The sequence below is a fragment of the Penicillium crustosum genome (genome assembly GCF_028827405.1).
Source record: "Penicillium crustosum strain IBT 35664 chromosome Unknown utg000001l_segment0_segment0, whole genome shotgun sequence".
NCBI classification, from domain to species: domain Eukaryota; kingdom Fungi; phylum Ascomycota; class Eurotiomycetes; order Eurotiales; family Aspergillaceae; genus Penicillium; species Penicillium crustosum.
Genome location: NW_026623122.1, coordinates 6,134,317 through 6,158,510, shown reverse-complemented (window position 1 = coordinate 6,158,510; position 24,194 = coordinate 6,134,317). Strand labels below are relative to the sequence as shown.

At 48.6% G+C, this 24,194-nt stretch overlaps 5 protein-coding genes across 5 annotated transcripts; 4 read left to right on the top strand and 1 right to left on the bottom strand.

Annotated features, from left to right (window-relative positions):
* Positions 1–254: 254 nt before the first annotated feature.
* Positions 255–4,725, top strand: N7487_002317 (putative TMEM1 family protein; the record flags this gene model as incomplete). Its single annotated transcript, XM_056870064.1, has 4 exons — positions 255–288; positions 342–2,893; positions 2,944–4,020; positions 4,075–4,725. 4 exons carry the CDS (start codon positions 255–257, stop codon positions 4,723–4,725), a joined length of 4,314 nt encoding a protein of 1,437 aa, XP_056734848.1.
* Positions 4,726–6,905: 2,180 nt separating this feature from the next.
* N7487_002316 (oleate delta-12 desaturase odeA) lies at positions 6,906–8,377 on the top strand (the record flags this gene model as incomplete). Its single annotated transcript, XM_056870063.1, has 2 exons — positions 6,906–7,899; positions 7,962–8,377. The coding sequence occupies 2 exons, from the start codon at positions 6,906–6,908 to the stop codon at positions 8,375–8,377; spliced, it is 1,410 nt and encodes a 469-aa protein (XP_056734847.1).
* Positions 8,378–9,498: 1,121 nt separating this feature from the next.
* N7487_002315 (putative DNA repair protein (Rad57)) lies at positions 9,499–11,191 on the bottom strand (the record flags this gene model as incomplete). Its single annotated transcript, XM_056870062.1, has 2 exons — positions 9,499–10,710; positions 10,754–11,191. Coding segments are annotated over 2 exons (1,650 nt in total), but the record flags the coding sequence as incomplete, so codon positions are not given.
* Positions 11,192–18,992: 7,801 nt separating this feature from the next.
* veA (sexual development activator VeA) lies at positions 18,993–20,751 on the top strand (the record flags this gene model as incomplete). Its single annotated transcript, XM_056870061.1, has 2 exons — positions 18,993–19,140; positions 19,211–20,751. The coding sequence occupies 2 exons, from the start codon at positions 18,993–18,995 to the stop codon at positions 20,749–20,751; spliced, it is 1,689 nt and encodes a 562-aa protein (XP_056734845.1).
* Positions 20,752–21,955: 1,204 nt separating this feature from the next.
* Positions 21,956–24,130, top strand: N7487_002313 (putative nuclear RNA binding protein; the record flags this gene model as incomplete). The annotated part of the gene is made up of 1 exon (XM_056870060.1): positions 21,956–24,130. One exon carries the CDS (start codon positions 21,956–21,958, stop codon positions 24,128–24,130), a length of 2,175 nt encoding a protein of 724 aa, XP_056734844.1.
* Positions 24,131–24,194: the final 64 nt, after the last annotated feature.

Sequence of the window (24,194 nt, the reverse complement as noted above, 5' to 3'; positions counted from 1 at the left end):
AACACATAAGACTATAACAGATTACTCGTAAAACAAAGAAATGGTCAATTGTAGACCCAAATCCTAAAAGCAGCGAGGGGTATGCACTAAAATGGAAAAGAACGAGGCCGTGCGTGGCCGCTGTTGACAGCATGTCTCCCTTCACCCCGCGACTTTTCCCCTTAACTTCCAGGCGCATGAAAGCTCCTATGCACCTTGAATTCTGAGATGTCCTGAAGTCAATTGGCCACTTCCCGTATTGCGACCGGGAAATCATGGATCCTTCGCAGGCTTCAAGCAATGTAACGGGTACGACCAACGTGATCAAGATGAATGAAGCTTGCGCTGACCATAAAATACAGTGGAATACACAGATCCTTCGGGCTTGTTTCCGCTCATACAGCCCGTGATTGAATCAAAGCTCCCCCTAAAAAATCTCCACTGGAAATCCCCAACCCGCCCCGTGCGGTCAATTGAGTCGCTCCGCATCGGCTTCACACCTGCGCAAGAATCAAACGAACGCAAGTCATCGAGCGATACTGTTCATGGTACAGTTGCCCATCGCAGACATCAAATACCCGGTCTACGTCAAACCCCATACCTGAAAGTCTACCTCCTCCGATGCGACGACAACGAAACATACAAGGCGACGGCCCGACGGAACCTTCGCGAATGGATCAAGGCCAACGCGTCTCCCCAAAGCTCGCAGTCCGCGACTACTAGTCAGGAAAAGCACGATGCGTTCGAGTGGCTTATCCTGCATGTGGTACCGGATGGTGACGCTGCGGACAAGGCGGCCACACCCACCTCCAAATGGGGCCGTAGTTCAACTACAGTACTGGAAAAGGCAAAGGCTGACTTCAACGGGTCATCCAAATCTGCCGTGGATCGTGTGGCGCAATTGCGTCTTCCGAAGCAGGGGACCAAGTCCCCTGAATTGGCAGAGCAATTGGAGGATTTGATTGATAAAATGAAGAACGGGATTCTAGCCTCGTTTGATTTGCGTGTGGCTCAATATGAGGATGACATAAAGGAGAAAGATTCTCAGCGCAGTTTGCCTGGCTGGAACTTCTGCACGTTCTTCATCCTCAAGGAAGGTCTTGCTAGGGGGTTCGAGAATGTGGGCCTTTTCGAAGATGCGCTGGCTGGATACGATGAGTTAGCCGTTGGGTTGGATGCGGCCATTCGAGAGCAGCTCGATGGGAGCGGTGATCAACACAGTGGTGCGCTCTCTATCACCAGTAAAAACTGGGCTGAGATGGCCAAAAAGGCATTGGAGATTGGAGCTTCCGATGACAGCGACAGTGATGACGAGGTTCTCTTTTCGGAGCTTCAGCCGGAGGATTTCCCATTTAATGCCAACAAGATGCCCTACCGGGAAATGATCCTGGGAAGCGATATCTCCATCTTCGATTTCCGCACATACATCTTCTCTCGTCAACTGACTCTACTACTCCGAGCCGCGAGAGCTCCATCACTGGCTGGTAGCGAACCTGTAGCAGACAGCAAGGCGGCGAAATCAGGCAAGAAGCCCGAAAACCTCATTCTACTAGCTGAGATTTGCGCCAGAGCAACAGAATTTATCGGTTTAGCTGCACGTACCCTTCGCTATGATCTCGAATGCGGTCTCGCGGAGGTAGTTCATGATGACAATACAGATATTATCAACAACCTGGTCTCCTCGTGGACATTTTCAGCAGCTTTCCAGATCCTGGGTCAAACCTCTACTCCGACCCTCATGCTCCCAGAATCCTCTCTTCATGCAGTTGCACAATCGAGTGAAGCTGCTGCTGCCGCGATGGCAGATTCCCGTGCCGATGTGCCCCGCCGCTCTAGTTCCCTCATGGGCTCATCTGGAGCCCGACCTCCCCGGCCAGTGACCCAGGATATCTCTGATAGTGTGGCGTTGATGCAGCGGCGATCCACTATGGAACACCCTAAGCCCATGCCTATTCCCACTCAGAAAACTGGTTCTGAACAGCTATCATCCGGGAGGGCGGAGTTGCTTCTTCTAGCTCGGCGTTCCCTCGAGGAGATTGCTAGCAGACGGGGCTGGGCTGAGAGTTGGAACAATCTCGGTCTTCTCTTTGATGATCGCCATCGTTCTGGGGAAAGTGACCTGTCGGAGATCTCACTGGACGGCGATGAGACTGAAGAGTCGCAGGCATCTAATAAGAAAAAGGAATCGTCGCTCGTAGGTATCGAGCTTTCTGGCCTTAGGGCTGCATTAAAGTCAAAAGACGCCTTCCTGTTTCTCTATGAAGACCTCACAGACCGTATGATTCGCCATCATATGGCAGCCAACCGTGTCAACTCTGTTGAACAGGCCCTGGCTGAAATCGCTATTTTACGATACCGCCGGAAAGACTACGAGTCTGCTGCTTCCTATTTCCATCGGATGGCTCCCTTCTACGGTTCTAAGTACTGGATTGTTCTGGAAGGAAGCATGTTGGAACTCCACGCACGATGCTTGAAGGAGCTCAAACGGAACGAGGATTACGTTCGGATGATGATACGATTGCTTTCCAAATTTGCTACATATGCGCAGGCGCAATTATCAGTCAGGCAAAGGTCCGTGGCTGGCTCAATCCCTTCTACTGAGCAGGAAATGTTAGAAGGGCATGTCCGCGATTTGTTTGAAACATCTAGTGCCCTCCAAAAGGATATTCCTGCTTCCTTGACAGATTTCTTTGCCGAATTCCGCGTCGATCCAGCCATTCGTCTGTACGACAACAAGGATGGATTCCAGATACAATTGTCTTTGCGTTTCCTTCTGGGCCAGCAGATTGAGATTAGCAGTCTCAAGATTCGGCTGGTCAGCGCTAACAGCGCTCAGAATTCTGAGCACTGGATCGAGAGCCCAGCCAAGTTTGTGGTGAAATCATCGTCAACACAGATTCTGATTGACTGCTCAGTAAGTACTCGAAGGATAACTTTCGCTACCAGTAACTAACCCTTCTGCAGACCACACTTCAAGGCAAGTATTTCATTGACCGACTCGAGATGAGAGCTGGCAACCTTGTCTTTAACTTCCATGGCGGGCACGACCCCACCCTTCCAGTTGGCTTCCGGGAAACAGGAGACTCGGAGGAAACCGACCACCAGCCTTACATCTATTGCTATCCTCCGGCCGAAGCCCTGCAGGCGAAGATTGTGTCACCGCACCTTATTAACCTCCAGGCCATGCGGACGCTGGAACTGGAGCTTGATAGCGGACGAAATGATATCAAGAGTGGTACGATTCGCGTCCGGCCAGCTACTGCGGGCCTGCGGCTTCGCCTTGCAGAAACAGAGGTCGTGGATGGCAAGATTGAGGTGGATGCCAGCCACGATTCGGGCATCATCGAATTCACGCACTTGCCGGCGCGGTCGTTCGTTCGACTACGTATACCCTACACTGTGGAGGAGGCGTTTTCGACCCTCTCAGCGCGAGCAGAAATCGGATATGAGACTGAGCAAGGTCGATTCGCTTCCTCGGCATCATTCAATGTCGTTTCAACTCTACCGATATCGGTCAACGTGCAGGATATTTTCAAGGATGAACTACTATTCTCGCGTTTCACCATCAGTCCGGCCATGTTGATTCCGCTTCGTATCATGAACTGCAGTCTGCCCAGCTCAGACATCTACAACGTGCAATCTAACATCACCGGCCCCGTCGCCCTTGATGTCTTCCCCAAGCAGCCCGCGTCCCTGCTTTACAAAATTCGCCATAATGAAGGCAACGTCGCTGCATCAACGCCGCGGAGTCTACAACTCAGTGTTGACTTCACATGTGTCGATGATGAGTGTCTTGATGCAGTTGAAAAGCAATTCGCTGCTTCCATTGGCTCCAGTCCATTCCGTCAGTACGCATGGCTGCTCACATCTCACATTGTGAGCAGTTTCCGCGCGCAGCTGTCCACGAATGACATGGAAGCCATTGGGCTCATTCGAGAGGTAAACATGCTGCCCTATCAGACTGTGCGATGGGACGATCTGCTCGGAGCTTTGAAACTACCAGGCGAGGATGTGCGACAGTGGCTCCAAGAGTGGCACAAGGTAAACACCCACTCGAGCGTTTCCAACAAACTATTTTACTCACATATGAAACAGAACAACCCCACCATCCCCCTCCCCGCACAGCCTGCCATCCCAACCCGTCGCATCATCATTCCCGTTGACGTCCCCGAGATCCAAGTCGTGCATACAGCCGACCTCCAGCTCCAGCCCAAGCCCACCACCGACCCGGGGCCATCCACCCACGCCGCCGTAGGCCAGATGATCACCGCTGAGCTATGTCTCCGCCACACGCGACGCTGGTGTTCCCCAGCGACCCGCGAAAATGCCGACCAACCCCTCGAATGCTCTTACGAGATTCACGCCAATCCAGACCAGTGGCAAATAGGTGGCCGCCGTCGGGGCAACTTCCTCGCCCGCGACGGCGAATCCACCCGCTTCACTGTCCTACTACTTCCCCAGAAACCGGGCCACCTCCTTCTTCCTGGTATTGAGATCCGTACCTTCCTCCCATCGGCACCTCAGCCCCCGACGTCGGCGCCTGCGGCTGATCCCACTGGTTCCATGGCACCAGCTCGTCGCTCGATCCCTTGTGAGGTTGACTACCGTAACCATGGCGAGACTGTTCTTGTCCTCCCCGATTTGAAGAAGACTACTGTTAGTCTTAGTGCCGCTGGCGGTAATCATGCTGCTGGTGGGGGATCTTGGCTCGTTGATTCGGAGCGACGGACGCAGGAGGTTCGTTAATTTGATGAACCTGTGTGGGGTGGATGATTGTATGTATAATGAGTCATATATAGGCTCGCTGGGGGTGCTTGTTTGTATGTAGTTCTACGAATCATGAACCTTTCAATTGTACTACGTTGTGTGTAGATTGCTGTATAGACCTCGGGAATGCAGCCAAACCCCGTTAAATCGACCCCACCTTTCTGCAAAACCTCGATCACTTTGGAGAACAGTATTGCACTGTACATAGCCCGGAATGCCGATACTCTCACCACTTTAAAAAAACGCTTCGCAACCCAAGGGATTTGCTCTCCTTCGATTTCAACGGGGTTTGACTATATGTAGGGATTTGAGTGGCTTCGGCTGGGGCTCCCGCTGGCACTTGGCCCGATATAGGCTAGTAGGCACTAGTATGGATTAGCTCCATCTCTTAGCTGAACTCGATGTTTCTTCGAGGTCGCTTATCGCACCCCCACATATGTTCTTTTTTCACCTTCTATTGTAAGGTTTCATGATTAAGATATTTTCAAATAACCTATAGAGAAGTTCCATTTTTAATAACTCCGGTACAACCCTAGAATATAGAAAATTCCGAAATCGGCACCGAGGTCCCGCATCAGATCTTATCTAAGGTGGCAAGGTGTCCACGGGTGATAGGGCCCCCAGGGGGAACTAAAGAATTAAACATCTGAAAGTAAAAATTAACGTTTGTGTATTTTTCAAAAAGGGGGAGTGGGGCCCCAACAAAACCCCAAAGGGTCCCAACAAGCGGGTAGAGGCATTTTTATACTACGGTCGGTATTTTTATCTTTTCTCTTTTATTTTCAATGTGTTTGCTATGTATCACTTTGTAAAATATTCCATTGTATTTATAGATCACTCTGTACTCTCTTGAGCTTCATTTCAAGTCGAGTCGAGACAACATAGGTGAATACAGTATACAAATAAATGTTGAGGCCCGTACCAACACCGAACTACATCCGGAAGGCCAAGAAGAAATCCTGAAAGACAAAAAGTGGATCACATGTCCCTTGCGCATGCCACTGCCGAGCCATCTCCAGCTCTCGGGGTTTCCATGTTGATGTTGACTTACAGAAAGAAATAATCGCATAATGCCGGGGGTTTTCGGGGTCTGCGTATACTTCGTACGGAGTATCCAATTGCGCAAACCAACACCAAAAAGCAAAATCAATTTGCCACATGATGTTGCATATTAGATTCGGTGGGAGATTTCCAGACCAATCCATGGCCGTCTACGCTGTACTCGTACTCCATTTACGAACGAAAACGATCCGCCGAGGTAAGTTGATCGCTTCGATCTATCCACATGCAGCTAAGAACGCCTTCACCGTATTCTCAGCATGTGAAAATGATGGCTATCAGAGGAGGGGAATACATATGTTGTACCCAGATAGCGTCTAGATAGAGTCTAGATCACATCATCAGACCACTGTCACTCTAACAACATGTAATTTGCAAAAAAGTGTTGGGGCGAACGGGATTAGCCGGTGGAAAGGCGGTGGCTATGAAGAACTTGGGAAAAGAGTATGGAAAGTATGGAGTACTTCGTGCAACCGACATATATTGTACCAATGAGATAGGCAAATAATATATCCATGGATAGCATGTGAGAAAAGATCAGCCCTATTGTGACTTATTCTAGACAGTTCATGCGAAAATTCAGCTGTCGAAGGCGAAAGGAGGTGGATCTCTAAATTGGTAATTTTCAAAACACCATACGGTTGGATTAGACTATGGGGGTGATAGTGGCGGTATGCAAATTACTCACGGTCCCATGGGATTGTTTTTTTTCTTTTTTCTTCTTTTTTTTCAATTTCAATTGCAATTTTAATTGCAATTTTCCTTTTCTGTTTCCTTTTTGAAAGAGGGCTGTTCCCTTCTCTGTCTTTTCTTTCTTTTTGTGCTTTGTGCTAGTCAATTGCCTGCTTTCTCGTTGGCTCTTCTTCAGAACGGGGCATTTGCTTCGATCTGCTTCAACCCTTGTGCAACAAACTCAAATTATTGTTAGTAGTCCTTTCCTTGTGACTGCACACCTCGGAGAATCCCAACTAACTCGATGCCAGGTTGTTGTTGTTCTGAACCCCGTGTCTTTCGTTTCATTTCAATAGAACAGGGATTACTTTGAGAGTATATCCGCCGTGACTTCACAGAGTTATACACCGTCAGCCTCAACACCCAACATGTCGTCTACCGCAATCCCCAAGCGCGTTGCGCTCAATCGCAACCCCGCTACAGAGTCCTCGGCGACTAGCTCTATCTCGGCCTCGCCCTTTGACAGCCCTCGCCAGTCCCCCTCCTCTACCTCCCTTTCCTCCATGGCTTCGGACCAGGAGGCCAGCAAGATGCTTGATACCTATGGCAACGAGTTCAAGATCCCAGATTATACGATCAAGCAGATCCGCGATGCTATTCCCGCTCACTGCTTCCACCGCTCCGCCGCCACCAGTTTGTACTATGTCTTCCGTGACATGGCCCTTCTGGGATCCGTCTTCTACCTTTTCCACAACTATGTCACCCCCGAGACTGTCCCCTTCCTGCCGGCTCGCGTGGCCCTCTGGACCCTGTACACCATCGTGCAGGGTCTCGTCGGCACCGGCGTGTGGGTTCTGGCCCACGAGTGTGGTCACCAAGCCTTCTCCCCCTCCAAGGTCCTGAACGACACCGTTGGCTGGATCTGCCACTCTCTCCTGCTCGTCCCCTACTTCTCCTGGAAGATCTCCCACGGCAAGCACCACAAGGCCACCGGTAACCTGGCCCGCGATATGGTCTTCGTCCCCAAGACCCGTGAACAGTACGCCACCCGCGTCGGCAAGACCCTCCACGAGCTCGGCGAGCTGTGCGAGGAGACTCCCATCCTGACTGCCGGCAACCTCCTGGCCCAGCAGCTCTTCGGCTGGCCTATGTACCTCCTCAACAACGTCACTGGTCACAACAACCACTCCAAGCAGCCCGAGGGCCGCGGTGTGGGCAAGCAGAACGGCTGGTTCGGCGGTGTCAACCACTTCAACCCCTCCAGCCCTCTGTACGAGGCCAAGGACGCCAAGCTGATTGTCCTGAGTGACCTTGGTCTCCTCATCGTTGGCACTGGCCTGTACTACATCGGCACCAACTACGGCTGGTTGAACCTGCTCGTCTGGTACGGTCTCCCGTACCTGTGGGTGAACCACTGGCTCGGTAAGTTTTCAGACGGAAGAAATATCACTTTTTTTGGTCCATTTTGCTAACAATCCTCGCAGTTGCCATTACCTTCCTCCAGCACACCGACCCTACCCTCCCTCACTACCAGCCTGAAGTGTGGAACTTCGCCCGCGGTGCTGCCGCCACCATTGACCGTGACTTCGGCTTTGTCGGCCGCCATATCTTCCACGGTATCATCGAGACCCACGTGCTGCACCACTACGTCAGCAACATCCCTTTCTACAACGCCGACGAGGCCAGCGATGCCATCAAGGGTGTTATGGGCAACCACTACCGCTCCGAGGCTCACACCGGCTGGACTGGTTTCTTCAAGGCCATGTGGACCTCTGCCCGCGTCTGCCACTGGGTTGAGCCCACTGAAGGTGCCACTGGTGAGAGCCAGGGCGTTATGTTCTACCGCAACACCAACGGCATCGGTGTTCCTCCTGCCAAGATGGCCGCCAAGGCTCAATAGATGTCGAACCCTTGAGTGCTGATTTCGGTTTGGTTCTGATCATGTTTGTTTTTTTTCCCTCTTGCATTGTTCTGATTTGATTCGAGCTTTGTTGTCTTATCTTGTATACTTTGCGTGGATATACACAAGGTCAACCCGATTTTTTCTTTGAGAGATTGAGTGGGAGTCATAGATCAAATTTGATGCTTTTCTTTTTCTTGTCTTGACGCTCAAGCTTTCTCATGGCTGTCGTTGTCTTGCATCTTCACATTGCATCTCTTTACCTTAGATCCTTGGATACATCATCTTGTTTCTTTGAGTGTTTGAGTGTTTGAGCATCTTGGAAGGATGTTAGGGGAAAGAAAGAAAGGAACCTGATGAAAAGGGGAGAAAGAGATGGTCGCTGTTAATTTAGAGAGATGTCCATATATATGATTGTGGTTAATTTGAAGCGTGTTCTTCCTGTTCCTATCTCTTCCTTGCCTACTTACGCATATAGAAAGAAATTCCGAGCAAATGATTGATAATTTGAAATGTGATATATGTAGTCATATTGGAGTGATATTCCACTTCAGGTTCCCACTCTGTTCCTCGAGATATTATAGTTAAGTACCCCCTAGTCGAGTCAAGAGAAATGTAATAGACAAGATAGAAGATATAACTGGTTGAATATATACAGCAGTGCCAGCCAAAACTCCCACCAAATCCAAGTTTATAGCCCTAGATGGATCAACGCAATGTGGAACAACAGCTTTGGGTCACACGAATTCTTTCTTTGTGTTTTGTTCAACCCCTTCCACCCTCCTAGCACAGGATAATCACATGTAAGACATTGTAGAACACATACCTCCGCTAGTCTTCCAACGATGCCCTCAAGCCCAGCACTTACCACGAGACATTTAGTATTTAGAATATTTGGCTGTTGCTTGGATGTTTATATCATAGAGTAATGGTTCATAGAGAAAAATCTCAAAATCGCTGTTGGGTATATCATAATCCTGTCGCTGTTCTAGTCTGAAATGAACACGTGCCAACATAGCACATTAAACTATCCGGGGTATATATCACAATCAAGACTTTCCAAGATGGACTGTAGCTTTGACAGATAAGAATGAAGTCGGTTATGTATGACATCAGACAAATCATTCACCATGACTCGTACTTCTCAGGCCACCCTTCCAAATTTCAAACTCTACCTCGCCACTTCGTCTACCTGATTGGCCCTTTCGTGGTGTATCTTTTGGGCCAGCCGTCCACGGCGCAAACACAAGTTTCATGGTCCTCCGAGTAATGGATTCCGAACCCAAAGCAGGCTGTTGGTTCTGCGAGTCAGAGACTCGGTTCTTGAGATAAGGTGCAGGCATAGCTATCGAGTCCGGGTCTCGATGGGCGTCCGCATTTCCCCCATTCTGGAACTGAGCTGCTTCCTGTGTGGACGCTAGATATGGATTATCCCCCATTGAAACACCCACAGAATGTGATTCTTCCTTTTTCAGCGCGATTCGACAGGCGATTTGCGTTGTCCAGACGAATCCCAGTGCCGGGTTCTTCGGAGATCCATTCTCGGGGTACGCGCCATCCCCCCAGCCGGAGTAAAAGCGCTCCTGGTGAGCCACGTTCAACATGCTGCGTACTCGAGGGGCGATCAGGTACGAGCCGTCGAAGTTTTTATCGTTTGGTGCGTGATATGGTGATGAGGAGATAGCAGGAGAAGAGGATGGTGGCTGCTGGCTATTTCTAATGGCTAACTGTTCAGTTCGGGATTTTGGGAAGGGAGAGGCAGGGCCGGATCCATGATCTGCTGTTTGACTGGACATGAGCGGAAACCCTGTCCGTGGGGTTGGCTCGTTGCTTTTTATAGATTCGAAACGGTCGGAGACTTGGTTTGCGAGTACGATGGCGATGTCTTCCTTTACGGCGAGGTTGCGCAGTAGATGGCCCAGTTTTGCCAGCTGGGATGATCGTTTGGCGAGGGCTTGGATGCTGTTTGATGTGTATTCAGCGCGGTAATTGGATGTTATTGAATCGATGATGACCAGGCCGATATCATAACGTTCGATTGCAACGGGAAGATGGAAATTTAAGATGTGGTCCTGTGTCTCCAGGTCCATGGCGTTGATGGACAGTATATCCTCCAGCGAGGGCGCCTGCTCGGGGGAAGTGTTGAGAGAACAGGATGACATTCTAGGAGCTGTGAAAGTCGTGGAGTAGATAGCGGGTGCTCTGTCGATATGTATATGGCACGCCGTCGTAGCCCCTGTGGTTTTGGTAGCTGGACAGCTAGACAGAGGCTTAGAAGGAACTGGGTCTTCCCGCTTCCACTGGACATTGATCCACATGTCAGATTGACCTGCCTGTCCGGTTGATAAGACTTGGATGAAGATGAACACCTCTAACATACCTCTCGCCCGTAACTTCTGTGACATACCCGGTTGGAATTCCGCCTCCTAGGAGTGCATCCATCGCGGGGTCAAGAGTGCTTATAGTGTTCCATTGTGACGCGCGCTTCGTCGAGCTGATTGTTCTGCTCGCCACATCGGGGTTTATACTAGAGCTGGGTCCATCGCTGGCCCCTATGTTTGTCTGTGGCTTATCGAAGCCAACATCGGTGTGCAATGCCTCAACAATGGAAGAGGAGAGCCGGCGAACATCTGCGGGAGGTACACGAGCACGTTTCGCGATCTCGAGGGAGTCGAGTGTGATCACATCAACAGTGGTGACTTTCGCTCGTTCAAGGGGAGGAAGAATGTGTGTGAAGGGTTTTGTTACAAAGCCAGGTAAAACTAATAGAAGATCCATAGGAAGGGCAGTCGTTATGGGAGTTGATGTTGCGACTCTAGATTGTTCAAGGTGTCTGAACCAATCACAGTAGAGATAATAATACTCCATGATTGGCCGATTCGAACCATCGACTGGATACTCACACGTGACTTCCTTATTGCGTAGGACCAATCACAACAGTATAGAAAGACCCATACCATATACAGTGGTGTTCCATGAGTATTTGACCTTGGGTACTTCGGCCGTGGGCCCACTTTGTAGGCCCACTTTTAATATTGCCAGACAGAAACCTCGAAAATTCAATCCAATTTAATAGCTAGTATGCCAACCTTCATATTTAATAACATCAGCAACTCTATGAGGCATAGTATCAGATAGATGCTTAAACATCTCAATATCTAGCCCCTCCCAAGCTTCCTGGGCAGCGTCGACTAGTAGATCAAGCGTAGTTTCGTTATTTGGGAGCTGTATTAGCTCAGGGTGTCGCTTCAGTATTTCGGCCTTTAGGAGCGCCCATAGGTTCTCAATTGGATTCAAATCGGGCGAATAGGGAGGCCACTCCATAATATCACATCCAAGCTCATTAAGAGTCCCCTGAATGATATAGGCAGTGTGTACCGGTGCGTTATCTTGTTGAAAAATAGCATCTTGATCAATACTATTAAGAAGTGTTGGAAGAACACGCCGGTAAAGCTCTTCAATAGTCCGAGATGAAACACCACCGCGGCGAGACTGAGGATCACCAAATAATGGAATTAAACCAGAGCGTCGCGGAAGACCAGAAAAGGCAGCCCAAAACATCTGTTTAATCTGTTTTCCACGGGTTGGTATCATTTGGACTTGATGGCCCTCTTCTTCGTGCTCCCAAAGCTGGTCCTTTGGACGGGTAAATGTCCATTCTCGACGCTGACCGATACCACGTTCAATAGTACACTCATCAGACCAATACACACGGGCCCAATCCTCAGAAGTGAAGTGCTCATATCTTCGCGCCTAAGTAAGGCGTTTTTCAGCAGATAGAGGTGTTAAAGTAGGCCGTTGCATTTTCCGCCACTTTCGAAGGCCCATTTCATGGGTCAGCCGCCAAATTGAGGTACGTTTAACCTTATAATCGACCTCTGCGAGTAGGTCTGCGACTAAGATTGACGGGTTTTGTTGTATAGTCTCATATATATGGTCACGGTCGTCTTCAGTAAGCTTCCTTGGCCCCCCTGAGCGTGCTAAAGACTGTTGCTTTTGACGCTTTGACTCTTGAGTAAGAGTATACTGAATAGTTGAGCGTGGAATATCTGGAAATCGCTTCTTTTTTATAGTTGTTGCACCCCAACCATTGGTACTATGCAGTTCACAGATCTTAGCTCTAGTAAGACAGTCAAGCTCTGGGCCTCTTTTCCCACGTATAGGAGGCATGTTTTAGTATATAGAATAAGAAAACAGTGCGAAAATCTCTTCAAAACGCGTTAATATACAGCGCATATGCTAGCGTGTTTAGGACGCGCGAGATTTAATATACTAATACAGTAGGCGGTCTAGAATGGCGGTCAGATCCTAAGGTGGGACCCGAAGTACCCAAGGTCAAATACTCATGGAACACCACTGTAACATCCCGAGATCCATAAAGGATCTCGAAAGGAAAAAAAAATAGGTAGCTTCTCTTTGATTGAGCGTGTCATCCTTAGTGCAGGGGCCATGCTAATCTTCTCTGTATATTTTCTTTTGACCATATGCCCCGAAGGGCGATATATCAATTCATTCAGTTCATTATAACCTCCCTTTTCGGCAGAAAATTACCGCCTATTTTATATACAACAACAATGGCATGGAGCTATAGCGCTGCCCTATCAAAATGGGATTCTGTTTATATTCCCGTCAAGAAGCTTTTAGGGGTTACTTCTGGCTTATAGTTTACTGTGGGTTGAATGTCGTGAGCATTTATGGAAGGTGGGATATATGATTTTGGGCCTGAGGTCTCTTTGACAACTGAACTAGGGAATGTGCTGATTGATGCGGCGCGTAGCAGTAGAATCATATCATTCTAACGCATCAATATCCCTATTATTTACCTGGGGTATGGTTAGTGTGAATCACCTAGTAAAAGTGACTACCTGGTTAATGTTCACCTTATTATCTTGACGCCAGCCTCAGACTACTCCGTACATATATCGGGGTTCCTAGTTCGGAAAGTAACAAAAGCTCAATAGCCCCCAAGTACAAAGAGCTATCCCGTAATCCATATGAGTGAAAGGACACAAGGGTCTTATAGGCGAAAGTGTACTATTTAGATATACGCCCCTAATGTCAGTTAGTTCATTAGACACAGACTCCACGTGATTCAATAACATGCCCTCCATGAGAACTCAACTGTTATCTCGCATATTATAGTTATATAATCCGTAGAGTAGAAAATCAGCCTACAATGTACAAAGCCGGTACCTTTGACATTCTGCATCGGGCAGGTGGATAAAATGTGGCTCGAATCGTTTGAAATCCGCCGGCACCCGTGCCGAATGAGGATTTGAGAATTCAAAAAGATTATTGCGAACTTTGATTAATTATTTTGTTCACTTCATGAGTTGTTCGCATTTTCCGGTCAGATTTTGATCGAGCCTTTGGTTGTCGCATACGTTGTTGTGGACTAAAGGCTATATACTATCTAAGATATAAAATGTATACTCCGTATTTTAGGATCAATCTGATGTCACTATGACCCGTCCTAATTTCGTTAGTCGTGTGAGAGAATCAAATTGTTTCATAAGTTTCGAGGGGCCTAGCCTGGTTTGTGGCTTGCTGGGGATCTATGTTGTATGTACCTAACATCGCTTCCACGTGGCGGTGCAATAATTGAACTGGCGGTCAACTCCTAAGTCCAATTTCAAGGGAAAAGCGAGAGCGAAGGGATAGATCATATTATTTCATTTTTCACTCGAGATTTGAGTCGTCCCAGGGATCTGGACAAACCTACCATCGGGATTTGTTTGTATATCCTTGTGTCTACCGCAGCATATCGGCATATGTGTATGTATTTTATGCAACGATCCAAGTGTTATTTGCTACGCAGATCATAACTAAGATCAAGTGTGGTATATCCTTTCCAAAAGCAACACGGGAAACCCAAGATATGGCCATACTCCATAGCGAAGACTTAAAGTCATAAAATATAACAGAAACGTCCCTGGTCTATGACCTAGGGCTATGACTATGGAAAGGGGAGGGCCTCGGTTAATCCTAGTGCGACCGTATCACACTAATATGAACGAAGGGCAAAGGGCAGTGGGTTGGTTGCCTACAAGTAGTTGCAGAAATGAGAAAGCTAATATTCCATACCATTTGACACCATTTGATCCGTTTAGCAGCCACTCACATGATAAACCCCCCAATTCCGATCAAGGCAATAGTTCAAATGCAAAGACAGTCCCGAAGTACGGAGTACTACCATTATTGTCCGCTTTGACAGGGGCCGCTCGGAGCCGAGGCGGACTTTACAAGTTTATGTACAGAGTAGCATGATTCAGTTAGAATAAGGGGAACACTTGTATATCTCCACGTGGATGTGAGAGAGACCCCTACCAAGTATAAATAATTGTCCCTACAATATAAATTAACCATCGGGCCTGTGTACATTCTATTATTGTAGAGGAAGGATACTTCCGGGGTTATCTGTAATAGCCCTCTGTACAAGCACGGAAAACAATGGGATATGGTAATATGTACTCCGTACTCCGTATGGAATAGCAGTTAGGAAAGAGCCTGTTGAGTGCTATCGAGATTTGGTAATATAATTAATCCTTTTAGAATATCAAAGCGCTGAATCTTACGTAGTACAAATATATATTCCGTGTGATCTTCGAGGGGGCTGGGGGAGCTACGCTCGCGGCTGGGATGATTCAAGGATCGGGGTTTGGATAAGGCAACTATAGACTAATTTCTTATGAAGTACGGAGTACTCCGTACGTGGAATTGCCTTTCCAAGTCTCCATCGGAGCCTTTCATCATTATTACATTGATTGGGTAGATTATTGCGCAGTGAGGGACTGTTCGCATTGAGCCCTGAGAATTCCCAGCCCCTACAACACATGGCTTAGTGCGGGTTGAAGTTGTGACAAAGCTTGGACCGAGCACGACAGTGTATCGATTAAGAAACAGTGAAACATAAGAAATACAAACTCGACCCAGGGGCGCATCATTTATGCAGACGCTCTTCGGCGCCACAAGGAATTCCGCAGCCCTGAGTTGAAGTATGCCGGGTTTAAAGTACTCCGTACATAGACTTGCAGTATTACCTGGAATATCATGAAGAATCGTTATAGGCATTTGTCATTTGCGTTATGGGCAAACGAGGCGAGGAATTTTTAGTCAGACGGATCGGCTATGCAGAGCTGACGCAGTAGCTTCTCATGGCCCGACTTCCCCGGTACTAAATGCCAGAGGTCCATAATTGAATATAATTACTCCGTACGGAGTACTCCGCGGATAGAAATGATCTGTTTCGGAATATAACATGTATCATACTCCATACTCCGTACACGTTATTATGACAACGATGGGAAAAAAAAATTTCAACTCTATCAGTGCCCATCAAAAGGGCCGTTAGACCCGGCCCAGTATGGAATTCCTCGCTAGATCCTGTCCCGTGTAATGTAACTAAATCCGCAGGCCCTAAAATGCAGTACGGCTAGCTTCTCTCGATTTTGGTTGTATTCGGTCTATCCAACCCTGACTGTTTAGAATATCACTGAATAGGTTGGGGCGGTAGGTTGTTCGGTGCAGACTCTGTGGGGGGAGGATCTACGGAGTATACTCCGTAGGGAAGTCAGATATCGACGGTGATAATAATACCAAGGAACGACTATCCGACTGAGTTGACGTGAATCTCACTACTTGTCTAGGTGGGACGTTGTATTTCGTACTCCGTACTCCGTAACTACTTGTATATTGTTGTACAGTGGTGTTCCATGAGTATTTGACCTTGGGTACTTCGGGTCCCACCTTAGGATCTGACCGCCATTCTAGACCGCCTACTGTATTAGTATATTAAATCTCGCGCGTCCTAAACACGCTAGCATATGCGCTGTATATTAACGCGTTTTGAAGAGATTTTCGCACTGTTTTCTTATTCTATATACTAAAACATGCCTCCTATACGTGGGAAAAGAGGCCCAGAGCTTGACTGTCTTACTAGAGCTAAGATCTGTGAACTGCATAGTACCAATGGTTGGGGTGCAACAACTATAAAAAAGAAGCGATTTCCAGATATTCCACGCTCAACTATTCAGTATACTCTTACTCAAGAGTCAAAGCGTCAAAAGCAACAGTCTTTAGCACGCTCAGGGGGGCCAAGGAAGCTTACTGAAGACGACCGTGACCATATATATGAGACTATACAACAAAACCCGTCAATCTTAGTCGCAGACCTACTCGCAGAGGTCGATTATAAGGTTAAACGTACCTCAATTTGGCGGCTGACCCATGAAATGGGCCTTCGAAAGTGGCGGAAAATGCAACGGCCTACTTTAACACCTCTATCTGCTGAAAAACGCCTTACTTAGGCGCGAAGATATGAGCACTTCACTTCTGAGGATTGGGCCCGTGTGTATTGGTCTGATGAGTGTACTATTGAACGTGGTATCGGTCAGCGTCGAGAATGGACATTTACCCGTCCAAAGGACCAGCTTTGGGAGCACGAAGAAGAGGGCCATCAAGTCCAAATGATACCAACCCGTGGAAAACAGATTAAACAGATGTTTTGGGCTGCCTTTTCTGGTCTTCCGCGACGCTCTGGTTTAATTCCATTATTTGGTGATCCTCAGTCTCGCCGCGGTGGTGTTTCATCTCGGACTATTGAAGAGCTTTACCGGCGTGTTCTTCCAACACTTCTTAATAGTATTGATCAAGATGCTATTTTTCAACAAGATAACGCACCGGTACACACTGCCTATATCATTCAGGGGACTCTTAATGAGCTTGGATGTGATATTATGGAGTGGCCTCCCTATTCGCCCGATTTGAATCCAATTGAGAACCTATGGGCGCTCCTAAAGGCCGAAATACTGAAGCGACACCCTGAGCTAATACAGCTCCCAAATAACGAAACTACGCTTGATCTACTAGTCGACGCTGCCCAGGAAGCTTGGGAGGGGCTAGATATTGAGATGTTTAAGCATCTATCTGATACTATGCCTCATAGAGTTGCTGATGTTATTAAATATGAAGGTTGGCATACTAGCTATTAAATTGGATTGAATTTTCGAGGTTTCTGCCTGGCAATATTAAAGTGGGCCTACAAAGTGGGCCCACGGCCGAAGTACCCAAGGTCAAATACTCATGGAACACCACTGTAGCATGCTGAACACCATTCTCCATATTTGTACTCCACATTTTGTACTTTGTATGAGTCGTGCCAACGAAAAGGAAAGAGAAAAAAAAAAAGCATGCATAATTTATCCACTATTGTAGGCAAATCAAAATCATTACGGAGTACGGAGTACGGAGTAGAGTTCCCGCAATAGCCATGGATGACCAGGGATTTCAGTAGAAAGAAGGATTTGCATATCAAAATCCATCATTGAAAGGCGTACGCATTAGATGAACAGCTAGCTGGCACCTGCCAGAACCCGTCTAGTCGGTCCTAGACACTGATTAGAGACATCGTTGATTGGCTTAGTGGGGTCAGCCAAGCCAGGCGAGAGAGGATCGGTGGTTCGATGGAGTCTGGCTTGAATGTCGAAGCGAATCACTCTGCCTGATGATTGACAATCAATGTCTAAATCGGGAAGTCCAAGTCGGAAGGTTCGAAGTCCCGAGTTTGTTTTTTATTTATTTTCAGTGTTCTCAGGGGGGCTAGGCTTGTAATGAGAATACGCGGTATTGAAGTTTGTCACTGGAATTTATCCCATAATAGGTTAATATTGATCCTAGAGTTTTTAAAATGGCAGAACAATATAAAACATCATATTCTTCGTCTATAGAGGTATATCAATATAAGCATAGAAGATTATGGAGACCAGGGAAAATAAAGAGACTCCGGTCCGTTGGACTGGGTTGCGGCCGGAACCTTGGAACCCAGGAATATCGACGCCGGGTAACGTGGAGAGCTGTTCCATGGAAAATCAATACAGGCTTACAGCCAAAAAAGCAATTAGATCTGCAAATTGATGTGTGTCTTGAAAAAGTCACATATTTAGATTGGAATTTATTATATTTTCATATTTCCACGGTATAATTACGTATTATTGAAACCCTTAGAAACACAAACACCTAGGCATACTGAAGACCACCAATTTGTACATTAATCTATACATCTATATACCATTCCCCCTTCCCTCTTTCAAAATAATTTATCCTACGGAGTAGAAAACGATAGAAATTAAAAAGGACATAAGTAGAAACATTAAAACAAGGAACCCATACGGTCCTACGGCGTCCCCGGACCAAACAGGTACTTTTGTCCATACCACAATTACCCATAATACCCATAATACCTATCATCGGGAGGCGTACCCAGGGCTCGGGGCCTGCTCACACTCTGCCCCCTCTCCTCTTTTCTACTTTCCCATCACTGGCTTCGGGCTTTCATTTGCTTGGAATTGGTTTTTGTTCTTTTCCTGTGTGTGTAGAAATTTATCGATTTGACTATCTTGGAACTCTTTCCAGCGACTTATGTGAGGGAACTGCGGGAGAAGAGCGCCATACTCCACCAACATAAATCAGCACTCGTCCAAGGCCCCGTCGATTCCGGATTGTATGTTGCTCTCCGTGGCAGAATCGACATAAGACCAACCATTTGATCACGCGATCGACCTTGACCGATACTGCGACCGGCAGAATATTTGGGGAATAATAGCATCAACCCGCGAAAATGGCCAACAGACCACCCATCATGCCGCCTCATAATGAGACCGAGCACTCAGTCAGCCGGATCACTCGTGAAGGCAAACAACTCACATACAAATTGAGTGTGATGCAACAACCAGAACGGGCAAGAGCGTGCGGCGCAGGAGCGAAGTGTGAGTATTCGCTTTTGAGCCTAGTCAGGCCTACGCTTTGACTGACGGTTGACTGACTTGTCGCAAATAGCATCTGCCGACCGTCGCCCTGTTGACCCACCGCCTGTGGTCGAGCTACGCATCTTCGAGTCTGATCCGGCTAACGATGCGCAAAAGACCGATATCACTTTCGCCTACAATGCCAATTTCTTCCTCTACGCAACCCTTGACACAGCACGCCCTATCGCCCATGGACGGGTGGGTGGACCACAGTCTTGCCCTGTATTGACTGGTGTGCCAGTCGCCGGTGTCGCATATCTCGACCGCCCCTCACAAGCAGGCTATTTCATCTTCCCCGATCTCTCGGTGCGTCATGAGGGCCGATACCGCTTGAGCTTCCACCTATATGAAGAGATCAAGGACGCCAAGGATGCCGACAAGGATTCGCCTTTGCCTCTTCCCAACCAAATCCCTCTTTCCGCCACATCAAAGCCAGGCGCCCCGCAAGCATTCCTTCATTTCCGCCTCGAGGTCAAGTCGGTACCTTTTACTGTATACAGCGCTAAGAAGTTCCCTGGCCTAGCGACCAGCACCTCTCTGAGCCGTATCATTGCTGAGCAGGGTTGCCGTGTTCGCATTCGTCGTGATGTGCGCATGAGACGCCGAGGCGATAAACGAGATACAGAATACGAATTCAATGAGGAACGCGCAGCCGCATATGCAGGATCGTCAGATCGTTTCACGACACCTGACAGATACGCAGCTTCGATGGACCGCCCTAGATCAAACAGCAATGGAAGCAATATGGAATCGCCCTACGGGTTTGTTCCTCCAGATCGACGACCATCTGCACCCGACTATGGCTTCCAGTGCCCACAACCCCCTTACCAAAGACCCATGCCCCCTGCACCCATGTCACACTCCCAAACACCCTCATACCAATCGCACCTTTCATTTGGTTCCACGCCTTCGCATTATCCGGCTCCTCACATGCCTCCTACACCCCCACCGGTCGCACCGCAAGGTATCTACTCCCCACAGCACGCATATGCCCAAATACGACACCCATCCAACGGCTCCGAATACGAAGGAACGCCTATTTCGTATCCTGTGGCACCCCAAACACCTGTTGAACGGGGTGGCTACCCCAAGGCTACTATGAATTCCTATGGCATGGAGCCACCGAAACCAAACTCATACATGGACCCCCGCATTCCCGAACCAGGTTCATACCAAGCCATGCCCCATGTTCCGGTGTCACGCCCTCAAACACCGAACTTGGTCCAGGCTATACCACCTCCGAAGCCCCTATCAAATGAATATGCCAACCACATTGTTCCTTCTGTGGAAAGCACTTCACCCGGTGGCGGCGATGGATACGACAACGTTAGAGGAAAGCGTATGGTATACCAAACTGGGCCAACATATGGCAAACGGAGTCATGAGGATACTTTCGGCCTTGATGACCGCTCCATGCAGAACGGTATGCGGCCTGATACCGAGCCTTATCCTGCGTACCGTGATTTCTCAGGAGAAAGTCGCGCTGCACTTATGGCCGAAATGGGCATTCAGCTGTCATACAAGCGTGCCAACGGTAAAATGGTCATGAAAGCTCCTCCGTCGAATTTATAATCTGGAATGGCCTCAAATATCTTGCCGTGATGGCGGAAAATATACCCTCCTTGGGCTTGCCTTGATGACCGAGTCTTGGACCGGTTAATGAACTGGATTCTTGTGATGGTATCTGATTGCATCCTTTTTTTGTACATAACTTATCTTCTGATTCCTCGTTGAGACAACCTAAGCCCTAGATTCCTCGATGCATTTGGACTTGTCTTCGGGAACTGGTTTCTTCTTTCATGTTTCACTCTTTTGCGAGAAATTTCCTTTGGTCGAAACCCGGTGTTATATAGCGGTTCGGTGGTTTGCTATTCTTACTCCCAACCTCAATGATCATTCATGTTTGTCACATTCATTTACAGCATCATTCTTGAATTCACACTGTATTATCAAGAGCAAAGCGCCTTGTCTCCTTAGGTCGGAATAGGGAATGTCACCCCTATCTCGACTTTAGCTAGGATGCTCTTAAGCACTGTTCTTGGAGCATACGTTTTCCCAATCCGACAAGGGCTTGTCTCATTGACGTTGCGACTGGGACCCTTGCTTCACACCCTAAACCCCTGCTGCTTGATCTACTTTTTATACTGGCGTTGTGGCATTTCCTTGATACCTAGCATTTTTCTTTTTCCCCCAGTTTATGATTTCCTCCAATTTATCAGAATGCATGTTCCTGTATTTTAGTAGCCCAGGGTTATAAATCCTATACATATCTACATTCCTTATCAAATACAGGCACATGTCTGAGACACGCGGAATTCCACTTCCAGTTTTAGTTATATAGTTAGATAGACATATTTGTACCTTTTTGTTTGGGGACATGGGACATTCTGATGATGTAACTGGTACTTTGTAAAACACCCAAAATTGGCGGTAGACGTGGGTAACAGGTACCACAACAAACTTCCCCCTTGGCAAGTGCGGAGTATGTAAACAAACCGGCGCACTTGCGCATTTGCTCGACTCTCCCGAGATTTCAATTTCAATTTCAATTTTCATTTCTTACCTTTATTTCTTCCCTCTCAACACTCTTCAGCACTACATTTCTATGCTAAATTCTGACAGACTTTTGCGTCTTTCCAAGGGCGTGGGGAAAAGGATAACCCAAGCTGCAAAGGTAAGGTCCCTTGCCATAATCCCTATGGAAGGGACTCCAAAGTCCGCATAAGAAGAATCGATTCTAACTTCCCTGCGTCATTTCAGCGCCCGCGACTCTAAAATGGAAATGGAAATGGACTTTGACCCGAGCCCCGCACACCAGCGCTCCTCGCGCAAACACCTACGTTCTAGCGACGACGATACCTGCGATTGGAGCTCAGACATCTCTGGACAATTCGACGATGCTGAAGAGGCGCAGGCAGACGATCACCGATCGCCGCCCGCGAAGCTCGCCAAACGACGTCGCTCGAACGACTGGCCATTGCCCGAAGAAGCTGCTGATTACGGAGCCCATGATCGCCGCACCCAACGCGGTGAAAATGGGACTCGCAGTGCGAGCGGAAATGGCTCAGGGTACAAGGCCTCGCCCCGCGCTTCGCCTCGCGGCTCGCTAGCTTCGCTGCGCGCTCGCCATGCCGCGGCATCTGCTTCTAGCCCCCGCCGTCCCAGAGGACGTACATCGCGATTCGTCGAAGCGACTATGAGTGATAGTGTCAGCGAGAAACCGCCCAGTATCTACTTTCAGGAGCAGGAAAATAAGAATGCTACCCTACAGCACCGCTCATCTGGTATTTTTCGTTTTGGAAAGGCTATTGCCTCGGCATTTAATCCCTTCGGTGGATGGGGGAGGAGCTCTGAGGGATCTCCAAATAAGTCGCCGCAGAAGGATGTCATCAACCAGGCGGAGCAGGCATATGCGGAATTGAAGAAGGCTGGCTACAAGGGCACGAATAAGGGTCATTATACTGAAGATCTTCGTGTCAACACTACACTCGCCGACCAGACCTGGCAGTCTATTCAACACAAAATGGAACATGGTTCTCCAGTCAAAGACTCGTATCGCCACACGATTGATCAAGGAAACTATGGTACACACTCGCGCTCTGAGTCTTCAGCTTCCAAACGCTCCTCTCTTCAAGATCTTCGCTTGCCAAGGTCATTCTTCAAATCCCATGCGTCGCCATCTGCCTCCCCAGCAGTGTATTGCGATAGAACCTCCGATGAATACGAGCCAACTGGACTGCGCAAGCAACCCTCCCGTAGGGAACTCTCGCGCCAAACAAAGCTTCTCAAGAAAGTAAGCAACCTCGAGGAGAAGTTGCAACGTGCCCGGCGGGAGCTTCGTGAACTCACAGGCAACGAGGAACGGACCCCAGCACCAGCAGCCGAGACAAAGACCCTCAACACGGAGATGGATCCCGCGCTGTTCCCAAGGAAGTTCGTCCCAGGTGCCCTTCCCACTCTGCCATCGGAAAGGCTTCTGGATCAACAGGCTGCAGAAAACGGGGCGGCTGGCTCCGAAGCAGCCAATCCGACGGCTCTAACAACCGTGGATGGCCGCGAAACTTTCTCCTTCGAGGAATCACGACTGCCTCAAACTTCCAGTACGGCCCAAAGTCCAAAATGGCGCTCCAAAGGGACACAGCCGTCGTCAATGGGTAAGGACCGCTCTTCCCGTAAACGGAAGTCTTCCATTCCTGAATCTATCGATAGTGGGAACCCTCCTCAGCCCAGTCCGACGAAAGGCATCAACGATTATGAACACGACCCCGAACTCGAGGTTCTAATTGACTCCGGCCTACTTAGCCCACCCGGGAAAGCGAAATGGCCGAAATCCGAAGCCGGCGAGAGCCCCGGCTCAGCCAAGCGCAAGCAAGCCATCGACCACGCAGCTCCCCCGGCCGAGCATGACGAAAAGGAAGCAGGAGGAAATGCAAGTGCCACGCGCAACATCAAAAGGTCCCCCTACGTTCAACCCCGAAAAGTCTCCGGAACCACCCGCTCACCAAGTTCCAAGCCCACAACCCCTCTCCGCATGAGGAAGACCCAGGCTAGCGTTCGCCCAGCATCTTCGCCTGCCGTTGCCTTGGACGACGATTGCCGTTCTAGTATTTGGTCTACGCCTTTGACTGCTCCCGCCGACCCCCAACGCGAAGCCTTCTACCACCACCCACAGCGCCAGCTCAATCCCGATCGTAGCCCTCGCACCCCGACACGGTCGAAGACGAGTCCTAGTCGGAGACGGTCGGGATATCTGATTGACGATGATATCCCGCCTGTACCGCCTCTTCCTGAGGAACTTCGCTCGAGTGCTGCCAAGGTCCATATCAATGCGAATCGGTCGCCTAAAAAGAGGCCTGTGTCTGCCCCTGTGCTTTCTCCGTCATCGGCTTCTGGTGTGGAGTCTATGATTTCTGGCCTTGAGGATTACCACTGGCCTGAGGATATCTTCTGAGGATTTTGGGTTTCGTTTATTTTCTTATGAGGAATGATGCTTATGAGGTTTTTTTATGTTGGGT